General features: G+C 36.9%; 1 protein-coding gene across 5 annotated transcripts in view; it reads left to right on the plus strand.

The window, feature by feature from the left end:
* The window catches only part of TMEM200A (transmembrane protein 200A), a 54,635-nt gene extending 40,074 nt beyond the window's left edge, over positions 1–14,561 (plus strand). For all 5 annotated transcript variants that reach the window (XM_042895298.1, XM_042895297.1, XM_042895299.1 and 2 more), the window contains one exon: positions 10,265–14,561. In XM_042895298.1, coding sequence (XP_042751232.1) covers positions 10,281–11,750 — 1,470 coding nt within the window. In that variant the 5' untranslated portion in view covers positions 10,265–10,280 and the 3' untranslated portion in view covers positions 11,751–14,561. The remainder of the gene's footprint in view (positions 1–10,264) is intronic.
* Positions 14,562–17,890: the final 3,329 nt, after the last annotated feature.

Here is a 17,890-nt window from a genome sequence, read left to right on the forward strand (position 1 = left end):
TCATCTTTCTACAGTATTGCCCAATGTTCACTTTGCTTTTGACCTTGGCATATTAATTGGAATAATTAATATACATGGCAGATACCGTAGGTAATGAAGGCATTCAAAAGGGATTTTTCTTTTGTGTAATTTAAAGAATGAAGTCAAGACATTCCCAAAATCTGAGTAACAGGTATTCTTACTTAGTGTACAATTATATTTATCAATATTTCTGAGTTTGGTGTTCTTAGTTCAAATTGCATATTTAGTTATTGATAGACATTTCAAATCAAGTTTACAGCTTAATAAAATCCCAGAGAATTTCCAAAAAGAAATTTTGTACCAATAAAATTTGAGAAAAGACATTCACAGACTCGAGCAATTTCAGCTGGGGGTCTCCCATGTTGCTTGGGGAGCCTTGCCCTTGCCCTGAGAGTAGACTGAGGAAGCAGGGCTGACCACACAAATGACTGTTGTGAGAAGAAGGTTGGTCTAGAGATCTCCTGAGTTCCACTGGGCCCGAGTTACCAGTTAATGATAGTGTAGCCACATTGTGTATATGAACCTAGACTCTGAACTGCTAAGTCCCGAGCAGCTGTCTCGAGCAGAATTTTCCAATATTTGTTTTAAAATATAAAAAGGCACTGCACACTCACTTCCATGAGCTTTCTAAAGGAAGAAGAGTCTTGCATTCTTTGGACACAAACTGAACAGCTGTGAGAGTTTGGGTGCTGATCAGTTGTGCTTTTGTGACCAAGTTCTTTGCCAGTTGACAGGTTCACTTAAACACTGAAAGTGCTATTTTATAAGACTGTTTTTCCCCTCTCTCTCTTTCTTTTTTTTTCCCCAAAGGAACAGTGAAGAATGAAGGTATTTTTGGAATTGTTGTTTAGTGAATTGGTTAATTTTATAACCTGTCCACAGAGTCATAATGCAGACACTTAGTATAAAAGACTGGGGAAGGCTCATTTAGGAAGTTGGTTGTTCACAGTCATACCTGAACTTCCTAGATGTGAGAGCCCTACTTTAATGCAAGAATAGTCATAAAAGTCAGAATAGAGAATGCCATGGCTCAGAATTGCTAATAAAATAGAGCAAATCTGAATCTAAATGGGAATATGATATATTCAATGTGGTTATGAAACATGAATATACTGGAACAAGTCACAGAAATGATGAGGGAATTGGTGCATCTTCTGGACTGGCTAAGAGACTATTCAGTCTGAAGAGGAAGCTCAGAGATGATCTCGTCAGTATCCATAAATATCTTAAGGGAGGGTGCAATGAAGACAGAGCCAGAGTCTTTTCAGTGGTGGCCAGTACCAGGACAAGACATAATGGGAACAGACTGGAACACAAGAATTTCCAGCTAAATATCAGAAAGCACTTCTCTGCTATGTGGGTGATGGAGCACTGGCACAGGTTGCCCAGATTCTGTAGAACCTCGTCACTGGAGATCTTCAAAAGCTGCTGGGAGGTAGTCCTGGGCACCCTGCTCTGGGTGTCCCTAATTGAGTGGGGTTTGGACCGGATGGACCCAGAGGTTCCATCAAGCCTCAACCATTCTTTGATCCTGTATGATTCTCTGATAAAGCAAATATATGCAAATAACCACACAATTCTATTTTTGTCACTTGAGTGGCACTTATAGTAGAATAAGGGAAGTTCAACAGCTATTTACCACTTGAAAGTTACATCAAAATCATTTTTATAAAATAGAACTGTAACTCTATATACAGCAAAGGTTCCTCTTCTGTGCATATGCTCTAAAGTACTAAGTAGCTATAGAAATACGTATAAAATGAGATCTGTTCACTCTCCTAACAGCCTGTATTTGTTTTTGTTTTTTGTTTTAAATATTTTCCCTCACTCAGCTTGTTTCAGTATTCTATTTATAATAGTAGAAAAATTACCTCCTTCTCTTTCCTTCCCAACATCCTCTAGACCCTCTGTAGATCAGTGGCATTCTGTCCTTCATACTTTGTGATCCCCCTAGATTGCTTCAAGTAGAAAAAAAATATATATATATATATATATATTTAAAGAAATGGCTATAGATAATGCTGTGTGCCATTCCTTAGTTATTTTCCATTGATTTTTTAGAGGTAACTAATGAAGACCCTTGACATTGCTTGGGCCAGTACAGTACAGGTTTGGAAACTGCTGCCAGATCTAGGTCTTTTAAATGGGTGGATCACAGTCAGGTGTCAGATTTCCTCACAGGTTTTGATATATCCTTAATTCCAAGCTTTTGTTTTTTACAGTGAGTGCAAAGATTTTACTGTTTGATATGTAATGCAAATACAGACCATTTGATACAGGTCTACCAATATCTGGGGAGTCTGAGCTCTTAATCCTTGCTATCAACCTTTTGCCTACTGCTGCCCCTTAGACACCCTGGATTCTTTCATTACCTGACCCACATGCAGCCTGCCTTTTCCTTTTATGTTGGGAAATGGCTAGCATGATTTGGCCTGCTTCCATAATCTGACCGGCAACCAGGAGGTTAAAAAGATATGATTAGTCCCTAAGCTTATCCCTTTGCAGCCTTAAAGAGGCAACATTAAAGGGAGTTTGAACCCAAAGGGTTTGTTTCAGCTGAAAATTTCAAAGCTTTAATGTTTTAAATAGGCATGCAATTTTCTGTCCTTGGCTCTGCTTGCATGACTTCAAAATCCCAGCTGAGGTTATGAAAATTTTTAATACCACATTCCACATGCTTTCATCTCACCTATTGTCAATTAAAGTACACTTAAAATACCCCATAATCACGAATACAAAAGATACCTTTCTCGCTTTTCTTCTTTAACCATATTTTGAGGACTAGATATTAGGAGAGAGATGCATCGTAATGTAGTCTCACTGATGTGTTAGTCAATTGGAGAGGACTGCTTGTTAAGCAACTAAATAGAAATGGAATTTGGGATGGTTTTTCTGTTTCTTGTGGAACTACTCTCTCTTAGGCTATTGCTGTGTTATCTCTTTCAGAAAGATTAATATCTTTGTGCCTATAAAAAATTGCTTTGAAAGAATATATCTTTTCCTGTGGGAAAAAAATGATGGTATCAAATGATAATGTCTATGCAATGGTTACACATGGATATATAATACATCAGGAATAAAGTTTAGATGTATTCTGTTAAATTCAACTTAATATTGATTTGTTTACTCAGTTATGTTACCAGTTCTCTTATTACTTTATCATTTGCATTCCTGATTAGAAGAATTTACACATACCTCTTTAATTGCTAGGACTTCAAATTTACCAAAGATAAAGGAAACTTTCCTTGATGTTAAATTTTGTCATGTCAATTTGAAACTGAGACACTTAAACAGTAACAAATTGTACCAACAGGAAGTAAATTTCCTAATCAGCTAAAATAGCAGAATAGGTAATGCCATGGTAATATAAATCAGTTTTTTTCACACTTCTTACTGTGACAAAGTTTAATTCTTTGCTGAAATACAAAATCTGATTTTTTTTTTCACAAAGTTTTAGATAAAACTGAACTATGGGGAATAGCATGTACAGATAACTTCAAATAATGAAGTTTCAATAATTTTTCAAACAGTAAGTGTTCCAGTTTTATAGCAAAAGAAATACTCATGCTAAAAGCAAAGGTCATAAGTGTTAAGGGACACTGAAATGTATCTGGAATAAAACAAGCAATATTAAAGAAACATATTAGTATCCTTTATTTCACTTCCCATCTTTGCTGTTGATATGCATTTTAAATGAAATGTAAGAACTCAGCATATTCAAATGACAATATATTTATTCAGAAGACTAAGTGGTAGGTAGTGGCAATAACTTTTATTGTACCAACAATAGTTGAAAACAATGGATTTCAGTTTCAGGCACTTGAAATAGAAATGTCAAGTTTCAAGCTAACTACTGATTGAAATTTAAAATAGTTTCTGAGAGATTAATTAGATACTTAATGGCCTGACCTCTGAAAAACAGTTAGTTAGTTGGTACCTATACTGATTCTATGATTCTATGATTCTACCTATACTGCTAAGATTATGCCAGTCGTTAGGGAGGAAAGAGGGATATTACCCATTATAGGGTAAAGAGAGAAATAAGGAGTTTGTAGTTTGTGGAACCACAAGAAATTATCTGGAGTCACTACCACATGCTGCGTAGTCGACTCCTTTCATTGAATTTTTGTTCTTGCATACACATCTTTCAGATTTTTCTAGGCTGCCTAGAGGCAGAGCCATTGTGTAAATAGCTGATATTGTCTTAGTTGTGATTAAAACAGAAGTGTGCAATCTGTAATACATTCTTGCAGTTGACACATTTTATATGTGGGATAATCAATCAGTGAGTCAACTGGGCTCTAGTCCCACCAAATCCTATCCCACCCATTTTGTCATTTCCTTGGCTTCCAAAGGATAACTGAGCATTACTTGTGTAGGTGGTTCTTAGCTTCAAAGAGGCTCTGAGTGACTGCTCTCATCTGTCACACTTCCCTGTGGACATGTCCAGGCTGTTCAAGTTGCTCTTTGCTCTGCAGCTGTCTGGAGACACCATCTGCTCTAGTGAGTCCCCTGGTCACCTGCCTCTGGCCTCCCTTCCCTCTCTAGTTTGACAAATTCAGATATGGGTAACACTATAAGTATAAACGCCGTATTTCTGTTTAATCATCCATGAAAGCTTGACATACTAATACAAATTAAAATAGAAAATAGGGATCCTTGTCCATCTGTGCTAAATTACAATTTTTCCGTGATGATTAATCCCTGCCTTACCTATGTTTTATGAGTTAATCTAGTCCATTTATTTGTTGATTTGAATTTGACTTTCTGACTCAATCAGCAAAATCACAGAATCATAGAATAATATAATATCTGGAACTGAAAGAGACCCTCAAGAATCATTAACTCCTTGCTCCACACAGGACCACCCAAATTCAAACCTTATGTCTGAAAGCACTGTCCAAACACCCCTTGAACTCCAGCAGCTTGGGGCTGTGACCACTGCTCTGGCGAGCCTATTCCATGCCCACTGCCCTCTGGTGAAGAACCTTTTCCTAACTTTCAACCTGAGGTGGCTCTGTGCTGTTCCCCTTGGGTCCTGCTGCTGTCATAGAGAGCAGAGCTCAGCACAGCCCCTCCACTCCCCTCTTGAGCAGCAGTGTTACCCAAACTTGCACTCACTGCAGGAGGTGAGGCCTCACAGTGCAGACCAGAGTGGGACAATCCTTTCCTTCACCTGGCAGCAGCATTTGGCCTGATGTACCCCAGGGTTCAGTTGGCCACTTGGGCTCCCAGGACACACTGCTGGCTCAGATTCCACTTATTGCTACTGCTCTTTCTTTGATCAGCAGATACAAGTCCAGTGGTTACCAACCAAAAACTTCTAGGAAAGCCATTTTTTTTACCCTCTTTCACTATTTTCTTTTATGATAAGCTTTCTTGAGCATCTTAGCAACTTTTGCCCATGTGGAAAGGTGATGAAGGAGGATCCCTTTCAGCCTCTCTGGTAGCCTTGATCTGGGCAGTCAGTGTAACATAAGAAAGAAGCAGATGTCACTCCACATCTCAGACTGATATACTCTTATATTCTCTTATTCTCTTATAATTACCCAACTGTTTGCAAACCTTTCCTGTATGAATTATTATTCTGGCTCAAGTATACTCTTAGATACCTTGCATCTCCTCTCATGGTTTCTTATCATGTAAGTGTTTCCAAGTGTCATCCAGGCTTTTCCCTCAGGCTCCCTTTCTTTGTCATTGCTGCATGGATCTCTAAAGGCCCTTTTGAGGCTGCCATCACTTGTTACCTGAGAAAGCTTTCGGGAGCAGCTGCTGGTGGGTCCTTTCTTCAAGTTAAAGGACACACAAAAACCTGTTACTCCACTTGCTGCTGGATTTCTAGGAGCATCTAGAAACCATGACAGATGCATAGGACTGCACTTGGCCCACAGCCCATCTTAAATGTGAAGTACATCTTGCTAAGGGCCATGACCTGAAGCATTAAGAGCTCGAGTCAATTCTGCTTTGTACAGATGTTGAAGAGTGAGCATTAGCAGTAGCTACTTTAGAGGATCTGCACCAAGATATGCTTTTCTTAGTTGATCTTGGAGTGGCTGACAGTGATGGTGCAAGTATCATTTGGTAACAGCAACACAGTACAAAGCAGTGCTAGATATAGGAGTAAATCTGGGCCACTGTTTCTTTCAAGACTAAACCCATAAAGTATTAAGCCTTTGGTTCTGTTGTGGCTTAATCCAGCAGGGAGCTCAGCCCCACGCACCTATTTGCTCACTGCCCTGCAGTGGGGTGGAAGAGAACATGCGAAAAAATGGAAGAACTCAAGACTTGACATAAAGACAGATTAATAGAAGGAAAACTAATAACAACAACAAACAAACACAGAACAAATGATGCAAATGCAATTGCTCACAAGCCACTGACAAGATGCTCAGCCAGTCCTTGAGGAGGGGCTGCACCTTCAGACAGCTCTCCCAGTTTTTTGTTCAGCATGAACAATATGGGATATGATAGGACTTCTCTTTGGCCTATTTGAGTCAGCTGTCCTGCTTCTGTCCTTTCCCACCTCCTTGTGCATCCCCAGTCTCCTTACTGGCAGGGCAGTATGGGAAGCTAAAAAATTGTTGACTCAGTGTAAGTACTGCTCAGAAACAACTAAAACATCAACGTATTATTAACATTCTCATCCTAAATCCAACATACCAGCCATTATGGAGAAAAAGGCTCTGTATGGGCCAAAACCAAGACAGGTACTGATGTTCTTGCTGAAGATGAAACAAACAGAACATCTACAAGATTAGGGAGACAGAATCTTGGGGAAAAAAAACAACAACAACACCTTTGTTCTTTAAAAATAAGACTAACAGCTATCGTGCTTTGGAATCAGCAAGATGGTTATGTTTTATAGAACAGTTTACAGACTTGTCTCTATATTTTTTCCTCTTAATCCACATCCATTTTACTGTTATTCGATGCATTTTAGAGCAAGACTGTGTCATTCACAATGCTACCAAAATATTCTGTCAAAGCTCCTAGCATAATCTGATTCAAAATCTTGTAAGGTTTGTTTGTTCAGAAGCTTCAGTTCTCAGTTTAGAGTATACTCAATTAAGAGTAAATGTAATCATTGTAGTAAGCTAAATAAGAAAATTAGCATTTGTCATTGATACTCACAAATCATGGCTATTCTGTGGTGCATCTAAACAGATCTGCAAGATAATTTATGTGTCTACAAAGTCACTTTCTTCTAAACATAGCATTTGCTAAAAAATGATTTTCCATCTTAAAGTGCATTTAATTGTAGTAGGCTTATGAAAAGCTTTCTAAAATCATCTCATATCAATATGTCTGCTAATACTGTGGATCTTATTAGATGGAGAAGAAATCAAAATGCAGCTGTTAATATTAAGTATTAATATTAGTTAATATTTAGTTAATATTAGTTAATAAGTTAATATTAAGCCTTACCCAGCACTGTGGCTTATTAAAGATTATTACTTATGCACTTGGTAGTGATTTTTTCCATGAAAGAAAAGAGATTTAATAATATTGATGTCAACTGAAGAAATAGGAAAGAGTCTTTTGCTGTGTATAAAGTGGTTTTTCATCTTGTTGCAGCCAAAGTTGGTTTCCCCTACATCCAATTTCTGCTGCAGGTAAAGTGAAAAGAGGGAGAGTGCTCTCCTGAAATGCTGGGAGGAAGGTGACGAAGTGGCTCAAGAGATCTCTTTCTCACTTCAAGAGATCTCAGTTTCTTTCTGTCCTTCAAGTTATTGTATACCAATCAGTAATTAGATTTATGTATTTTTTCCTGCAGTATTTGTAAATCTTGCAAATGATATTTTTTTCCATAGGAAGACACCTCAAGATATATTTTTCAATGTGCATTTCAGAGTTAGAGAGGAACTCTTGCTAAAAGTGTGTTTAAAATATTTAGCAATCAAATCCGAGCTTATTTGGCTCACTCTTTGATGCAATCCAGGTAGATGTAATAAACACAATACAGTACACAAAATATCAAATCCTACTAACGAGCAGAGCTTTGATTTAGCACTACCCTGTGCAGCTTCTTGGCAACCCTGAGATGGACAAGTGTGGGTTTATGTGTGCTGCAGTATGCCACAGGAATATGGAAGCTCCAACTCTGCAAAGATCTTGAATGTGGAAAAGAGTAAGGGAGCTAATTAGATAATAGCTAAATGATCTATTCATTTCGGTAAAGATAGGTCATAATTATCTTAATTTATTTCATAGAGAAAACTAATTACTTTTAATTGAGTAAGGACAAATTACAATGGCTTTTTTAATGAGTAAGTCCTACTTATTTCTGCCCAGAGACTCAAACATTGTTTTACGGAAGAATAATCTTTTGCTTTTGGCAGAAACTCTTATAGAAAAACATGTGAAAAGGTTTGTTTTCATTTTTTTTAATACTACCTCAAAAAACTTTCTTTGGGGGATTTGAAAATTTATTACATAAAATATGGCTTTTTGTGAAGCATTCAAGAAATTAATTGACATGAAACAATTGCAGTTGCCCAGATAGCATAAAAATGGAAGTGAGTTACAATAAGAGAGTTTAGGAACAGAAACCTGACACTACAAGTGAAATTGCTGAAGTTCTTTAAATAATCCTTTCAAGTCTGCTTTCATAAATTCAGAAAATGCTGTATACTTAGTACCTCAGGCTTTTTTTTTTCAGTTTTTCCCTTCATAAAGGAAAGATTTCTCACAGAAGGAGAGGAAGCACTCTGCCTTTTAATAATGATGGTCTAGGGAGAGAATTGAAGTTGCCACTTTTTGTCTATTATCTGAATTACTGCTGAACAAATAATAATGAACAGCGGATACGTTTTTTTCTGGATTAGTACTTCCATTAGCCACTGTCCTCAAACTCCCTATTAATTTCATAGTCATGAATAATAGCAGTCTGGAGCAATTTCTGTTTAGAAATATGCTTACCTGATACTTGTTGGAAATTCATGATAATGTCCGAATAACAGTCTGTCTATTTCTCATACCATAATAGACCTTTCCTTTTTGCGTGGATGTCACTGTTAGGATTTTTAAAATCTAAATATTTAAAGATATCTGATGAAAATTATTTTCTGCAAATTGCAAGCAGTCACTGGTTTGCTTTTACTTTGCTTCCCTGCCTTTCACTTTATGCTCTCAGTCTAACTTCTACTTTATCTGCTTGTTAAACCATCCCCAGCATTGACATTTCACCTTTTTCTCTGCAGCAGGCTATCAGCCTTTCTTTATCTCTGAGCTTAGCAATACCATCAAAGAAAACATTTTTTCATACCCAGCGTATTGCATCTTAGTTGTATTTTGTAATATTGTCTAGTATTCATTCTAATCCATTAATTAAGCCTAGAATCTATTTTGAAAATAGATTCTAATTATAAGACGTCTTTTAAAGTAATGATTAATATTCTGAATATCCTGAACTGTGTCATTTTATTCATTACTTTTACTCATAAATAAATGGCCAAACTTGACTTTCTTTTTATAAAGCCATGCTGGTTCATGTTTTCCACATAGCAGACACCCAGGTGTAAAAAGTCTAAAATGAAAAAACATGAAACCAAGTCATAAAAATAGTGAAGGTTTGAATTCATGAGCTTGAAAACCGAGTTTGTAGTTGGTGATGTAACAGTGGAGATTGTATGCAAGGTATGCAGAGAGAAGGATCAGCTTTATTCAGGAACACAGAATTTATTCTGTAGTTGAGATTCAAGTGGTCTTAATAGGCTTAATAAAAGCTTCTTTGAATGATAGAATAAGAATATATTAATGTATGTTGAAACATAAAGGGCAAGATCTCTTAAAGATGATGTGTGGAATGGTCTGTAATCATAATAATTGTCATGGAAGATTTTAAAAGAACTACTAGCTAAAGTGGTAAAATTATCTGAAACGCATGCAAGGTGATAATATGTTACTTATTTTCCTGGAGATCAGTTCTGACATAAACCATCTGTACAAATTTATGAATATTTTTGTCTTTAAGCCTTATATGTCGTCACAAAGAGCACTAGTTTTCTTTATATGTCTGCATCGTTGATGGAGGATTTATTGCCTGTATATATAGTTATAAAAGATACATGAAAACATTTTTAAAATGCCACGTGAATCAAAACTTCTATTATGTTCTAACTGGATTAAGATGTAGTAGCTTTCAAAAAGTACTAATAATTTAATTATCAATAAATATTTTTATATTAACAAAGCGTACACAAACTTTCATTGCATCAATATTTCTGCTTTCTTTTTCCCCCAGGACACAACATAGAGCTATGATAGCAACCGGAGGAGTCATAACAGGACTGGCTGCCTTGAAAAGGCAAGACTCTGCCAGATCTCAGCAGCATGTAAATCTTGCCGCAGCACCAGCATGTGAGGAGAAGAAACCAGTCAGACGCCGACCCAGGACAGATGTAGTCATTGTCAGGGGCAAAATTCGACTTTATTCTCCATCAGGATTCTTCCTTGTTTTGGGAGTGCTTATTGCATTCTTGGGAATTGCAATGGCCGTCCTTGGATACTGGCCCCAAAAGGAACAGCTTTTGGCATCTGAAGATAGTGTATCAGTTAATGAAACCCAGCTCCTAAGAAACCAAGGAAGCATTTTACTTCGTTTCTTTGAGCAGCATGTGCACTCAGATAAGATGAAAATGTTGGGCCCTTTTACCATGGGTATTGGAATCTTCATTTTTATTTGTGCAAATGCCATTCTCCATGAAAACCGCGACAAGGAAACAAAAATCATACACATGAGAGACATATACTCCACTGTAATAGACATCCACACCTTGAGGATCAAGGAACAAAAGCAGTTGAGTGGTGCCTTTGCTGGTTTGTTAGGGGAAGGAGAACTCAGGCACAGTGGGAGCTTGTGTGCATCCCGGCTGGCCGCTAACACAATTGCACCTTTCTCTGGCTTCAAAAGTAATTTTAGAATGGATAGTTCTGCTGAAGAAGATGAAATTACTCTAAATGAAGATAGGACCACTGCTAGCCTACTACCACCTCTGCTGACTGACCAATCTGGTTCAGTCTTTGGACTTTGCCCTCATTCCAGCAAGGCTTCAGATGACAAAAATACTAGTTCTATAAGGTGTGAAACAAAATCCATTGTATCATCTTCCATTAGTGCTTTCACACTGCCGGTAATTAAACTGAATAATTGTGTTATTGATGAGCCCAGTATAGACAACATAACTGAGGACTCTGAGATCACAAGGAGTCGATCCAGAAATCTCTCGATGGACTCTTTGGCCATTCCATTAACTGATACCAATGAATCCTGCAAGCCGGCCATGCTACCACGACATAATTCATTTGTGGACACTCAACATGATCAGTTCAAGTCTTCTGTGATCCTTGGGCCAAGCACAGGAAAGCTTTTATCCCCTGGTGCTGCCAGGAAACAGTTTGGTTCCAACACATCTTTGCATCTTCTGTCTTCACATTCAAAGTCCCTGGATTTGGACAGGGGTCCATCTACACTCACTGTCCAAGCTGAACAAAGGAAACATCCCAGCTGGCCCAGGCTGGATCGGAGCAACAGTAAAGGATATATGAAATTAGAAAACAAGGAAGACCCAATGGATAGGTTACTTGTGCCACAAGCAGTGATAAAAAAAGACTTTACCAATAAGGAAAAGCTTCTTATGATATCAAGATCTCATAATAATTTGAGTTTTGAACATGATGAGTTTTTGAGTAACAATTTAAAGCGGGGAACTTCAGAAACAAGGTTTTAATATTTAAATTGGAATCTACAAGATATCATACAGTATTTAAAAAACAAAACAAAACATTTTGACAAGTGTTTCCTTTTCGGTGAAAATTGTACAAGCCTGTTTTTAACCCAGTGCTTAATAGCATATTAAAATTGGCTTGTGCAAACAGATCTTCATCTTTGTAAGGCCAAGTTTTTTGTCATAGTACCATACAGTTGCAATATTGTACATTATCAGTGCTCAGAGAGTTTTGGTACAACTGTTCCAAATTTTTTCCAACTCATTTTTCCTTCTGTTCTATATAGGCATGTTAGTTTCTACCAATTTGACTCCAAAAGCCTGCATTAGAATAAAAGCTCAATTTATTTATAAGTTCTTTTATTTAACAACTGCAAGACTCTAAAAATTGTATTCATGTTCTAGAATGGGAAGTGAGCCGCAGTTCATACTGGAATTGTTAAATTCAGGCCTTTATCCTGGGTGTTGTCTTTCACATATGGTACATCTCAGTAACTATAATCTTGCCACTATCATTTGAGAAACTTGTTTACATATTGAGGTGGGTGGTTAAAGAAGAGTGAGTATAATTAAGAACATTTCTGTTAATTCATTGTTATTGATCAAGTTGAATACTAGTGTTGTGAATTATTTACTATACTTTGTACAACAATGTTTCTACATACATTATAGTTTATATAAACCAGTAATTCCAGAAAAAAATATTAAAGAAATCTGAAAATCCTTCTGGGGTCAGCTCTCTAAAGCACTTTGATTGGCAACAGTTTTAAAATCAAACTATTTGGATTCATTTAAAATCATAGGAACATAATGATTACATGATTTTAGAAATGTGATATATAGTGAAATGATATTGTGACATTATTATGAAGAGAAAAATGGAAAGTGAATACATTGCCTCTCAATAGCAAGAAGATAAATAACTAGATCTCTATGGTCATAATAGCTGATACAAAGCGTACAACTCAATATGCCTACTAACCCAGTACGAAAGCCCCTTGCCTGAATTTTGCTTTAGATTTCACATTGGCATGGTGGATCACTGAAAGCTTAGCTGGAGTAATTTGCATTACAAGATATTGCAAAAGTTTGTGACATTTGGAACAATGTTCTTCTCATCGCAGCAAACTTCTCAATTGGCAGTTGTAGGCTGTTTATAAATAAAGTGAGAATTTGGGTGTGCATACCAGAAAGTTTTCATTCATTTCATTAAGGTATTTAGGCTTTAATCCTGCCATGACTGCTGTAGTAGAGAATGTCACTTCTGGTTGCAAGGCTCACCTAGCAGGATGCTGGTCTTAATTGGTCACTTCGGATATGTACACTTAACTTAAATGCTCAGGAATTATTTTGAAAGGCTTTTCCCAAAAAGAATCAAACCCGTAAAAATGTTGTTGTACTTCAGTTGGTTATGAAAGATCAAAGATAAAAACATTCTTTTTTTTTTTTAATATTCAGCTCCGAGTTTCAACTGCGCAATGTTTATGTATCAGGAGCATTACTTGCTCAGTGAATTGAGGCGTAGTGTTAACTATTAGAACCTCAAGCCTATATATTGTAATAAAGTTGGCTAAATATTTTGCTATGAAGCTTTTAATAACTTTCTGGTTTGTGTTCTTAAGACATTTGCTATTTTTTGAAACAAAAATAAAATGTGTATCTATGTATCTTTTCTATGTAAGACATTTTTTCCTCAATAATCTCAGTTCTTCCATTTTGAAGTATAATTAGGTATCATAGTGCTATAAATAATATTATGCTAAATACATTAGCCCACCACTAGATATTTGACTATGACTGTCAGTGATACCTCTTCATGTGTAGAGGCTGAATTTACTGCTCTTCTGATATTTATTTTTTTAACGTAGTATGAAATTTATTCAAAATGCTTTTGATAAAAGGAAATTTTGTATTACAAGAACATCCTGTCCTTTTTAGTTTCACAATAAGGAAGCTTAGACACTATTAGACACTACTATTAGACACTAATATTAGGCACAAATGACGTAAACTTTTATTTCATGAATAGTTAAATTAAGTCTTAGCTTAAAAGACTATTTGTTTTTGCTCCCTGTTGTACGTGAGAATTGTCCTTTTTGTAGGTATGTCAGGTATTGGGCTTTTAATTATCACATTACACTATCTGGTACTGAAAAACTTACTTCAGAAAAAAATTACCTGCTTGGGAAACCAAGGTGAAGTCAGTGACTTAAATTAGCAAGAAATTAAAATAGCAAATACAAAGTTGTGTGATTGACAAACTGATTACAGAAAGATTCCCAAATTACCCTAAAATTGAACATTTCATTCAAGTAATGACATGTAGAAGTTTCAGAAATGATCTCGTCTACTAAATATTAAGTAACATGATAACTCTTCAAAGTAACAATATCCTTGTTTTGCTGGGTTTTCAGATTCAAGACTTTAAAGATGTGTGCCAAGTCATTCATAAGGCATAAAGTCTAAGGTGCTGAGTCTGATGAGAGGTATAATGTTTTTAAAACATTTCCAGGACTCTATTTCTGCCCAGATACACTAACCACAAGGTTAGGCATCAGTCTGGAAATGAAGGGCATTGCATCTTTCCGTATTCCTTGAATGGTTCTGACTCAGTCTAGTCAGAAAAACTTGTAGACATTCAAGAGGTGTGGTCACTAGCCTTCATATGTAGAGGTCAGAAACCTACACCGCTACAGGTGCAGCGGTCTGAACTCTCTGTTGCCCAAATTTGGATGGCAAGTAAGGACCCTGATGAAGACAGGAATGTGTCCTAAATCTTGTTATCTTTAGAGAATAAATATTATATTCACTCTTGCTGATTCAGTTCGCAGACTTTTTTTATGGATGTTGCTCATTTCGGTTATTGATGCTCTATACAGCCCCCACAGTGACAGTACAACTGCAGGATGAAAACGAAGCCAAAGACAGGAAGTTTTAAACTAGCTTTCTTATCAGGGAAAATAAGTGTACAACTGCACAACAAGCCTTTACATGCAATAAGAAGCTAAGCCTTATATCTAGCACTCTGAAGATGTTATGGTACAGCATTTTGAAAGTATTAATCCAGGAGAAAATTGTTGATATTGTACAAGCAATGAGCTCAGCTCCTTCCTCTGCATAAGTCCATCTAAAAAAATGCACATTTTCTTTCTCATACAAAGCATCTTAATCAGTCCATGGCTTAGGGTGATATTATGATCTGTCCCTTCCTCCTGACAAAGCTCATCGGGCAAGACATCATTAAATAAAGAGTATGGCTGCAGCGATGGAGCAGAAAGGCTGAGTTGTGTTTTCCCTTCCAGGATTGCTTCTGTTCTTCCCATGGAGTACTCACTGGATAAAAATCTTGAAGCAGGGCCTGTGCTCTAGCCACACTGATATTTTAACTGCTCCTCTGCAGAGCCCAGTTCACTCTCCCTGTGAGCCAGCAAACTCAGCTGTTACACACAGAGCTGAACAGAGTTCAGCAGCTGAGGCTATTAAGCACACAGCTGTAAATAATATGGTTTAATAAAGGGGAAGGTCTTGGCTTGAGGTTTCTCAGGAGCAAAAGGATTTTGATATGGTGTTCCTTATCCTGACAGCGGATCTGATGGTTATGCTGTGTAAATGATGGAAAGGTAAGCTGATGTTCACCAATCTGGTTCTGAAGGAAAATGGAAAGTAATGTTATAAAAACAATTTTGGAGTCTACTGGCTTTGGAGGTAGGCATTTACATCTGTCCCTAATCATATACTAGACAGCTACCTAATTTTGGTGTAGCTATATTAGAAAGACTTCTGCAGATGCTGATTTTAAAATATAGAAATACAAGTCCTTCAGTTTCTCCTGAGTGAAATTTGGGAAATAGTTTCAACTTGAAGCATGTCTTCTCTCTCAATAGCTTTTATGGTAGATTTTGAACTCCTGGATTGCTTTAGTCTTAAATTCTTACAGATACGCTTGTTCTTTCTAGGAGAGTTTCTATGGTCCTTTTTGGGGAATTCTGCCTTTTATCTTCCCAACACTGCCTTTTCTCTGTTTTTGATTTTCATGCCAAATATAATAATATCATGAATAAGTAGAAATACTTAAGCAAGACTGTGTGCGTGCATATCAGAAAATGCAAATGGTATAAGTGGCCTATTATAGTACAGGAGTGCTTCAATTAGTATGACTTAGCTACTCGTAGGCAAGTTCATGCTCTTTGTCAAACCAAACTGCGGAGAGAATTAGTTGCAGTTATCGGAGATATCACATGTTAAAACAACATGCCTAGAATAATCTTGTAGGTATTGATATTTATTTCTGGGGATTTTCTATTTTTAAATTCACCAAACTAGTTGCTCAGTTATCCTGTGATTCACTGTAGAACAGGTTTAACACAGATCTTTCTGTCCTCAGAATAGGTTTATGCTATGTAGGAAATATTTGTTTTAATCTCTGAGTACACATTTTTTTTCCCACTGTTATTATTAAATTTCAGCTCATTAAGACAACTCAGTGTTCCTTCTCATCACTCTCTTATTAACAGTGCATCCCTACTTAGGCTATGTTAGCAGTCAGTGCAGCCCAACAGGAGCAGATCTGCAGCTAGAGATGGGGTCCCATTATCCACAGCATATGCATTTCAGAGGGTTTTCTTCAAACTAGCTCCCACCTGGTCCTGTTAGACTGAATGTCCACTGTCCACTGAAACATGTCTCATGCTCCTGGAGCACATCTTGTTTTTCTGTCGCAGGAACCAAATCAATGCTATGAGGTTGTTCTTTGATGCACTGCCACATTCTCTGAGGCGCTCAAGGCCAGGTTGGATGGGTCCCTGGGCAGCCTGATCTGGTGGGCCACAGCCCTTCCCACGGCAGGGGGATGGAACTGGATAGGCTTTAAAGTCCCTTCCAACCCAAGCCAGACTGTAATTCTGTGATTGCATGAAATGAAGTATGGTACACATGCCATATGGTAAGATTAACTGCATGATGGATCCTTGAAAAACTCCATTAATTTCCTTACTGAAGCCTCATGATAGCTACCCCTACCAGCCGATCTGGCTACTTCTGAATTTGACAGTGAATACTCAGCTCATTTTTCTTCTCCTAATTCTCTTAATTTTCAGTATAGCTAATAATTTCCAGTGTATTTCCAATGCACTATGTATCAAACCTTTTAGATATATTACATATTTTACCTAGGAAATTGTTATTATTTCAAAAAATATTGATTTAGTGTGATATGATCTGTCTTCGACACATCTCAGCATTTGATCTTATTTCCTATTCTCATTCTCAGTTTAGGTCTTTGTCTTAAGCCTACCATCCTATCTGGATCAGGCTTATATGTGTCCAGATAGCTCCTGTCCTTCTTTCTGCATTCTGTAAATGCAGTTTAAAAGATTACTATTATTACTATTTTCAATACTTATTGGCTTCCATCTCTCTCAACTCACTTATTGAAATTCCGTGCAAAGATGTGTTTTCATTTGCCAGCTTTTTCAGGCAACTGTAACAGAGATTGTGCTTCCACAGAGTGAGAGCATTCAAGGCTTTAGCATTCTCACAGGTGAAGATTTATACATCTTCTGTTTCCACAGTTTTTTTTCTTCAACTTTTTCACACTTTTCTATCTCCCATTTCCAGACTTTTTTTCCTACTATTCATCATACCTTTACACCATTTCTGTAATAATGCACACAGCTGAAAAAAAGAGATAAAGTTATCACTTAGGTGTAGGCTATAACTGGAATGAGCTTGTCTCTTTTTATGTTTTTATGCATTTCTTTTTTCTTTTGCAGTTTCTTTCTTTTAATTAAAGATTAATTAATAAATTAAAAAAAAAAAAAAAGTTAAAGGGCAGTTAGGTTTTCAAACCTTTTCAGAAGCTTCCTATAGTGAGGGTATAAGTTTGTATCTGTTGGTTTGGAAAAGGTATCATTTACCTCAAATCCCCAGCCTTCTTGTCTGGCTGATTTCAATAATTTATTTTCTTCTGAAGTTATCAAACTTTGTTCAGCTCAAGTCAGCACCTTACCTGGAGTCCCCTATAGTTTATCCTTGTTCCTTGAAGTTAATTGGATCAGCTCAGGCGTACTTGAGTGAGTGTGTAGGAGCATCTTGTCTATGACATACCCAGCACTTAACAAAAGCCAGTCAGTGCTTTCTGTGAT

This window comes from Lagopus leucura, unplaced genomic scaffold (assembly GCF_019238085.1).
Source record: "Lagopus leucura isolate 7727_CA_CO unplaced genomic scaffold, USGS_WTPT01 Super-Scaffold_73, whole genome shotgun sequence".
Lineage (NCBI taxonomy): Eukaryota > Metazoa > Chordata > Aves > Galliformes > Phasianidae > Lagopus > Lagopus leucura.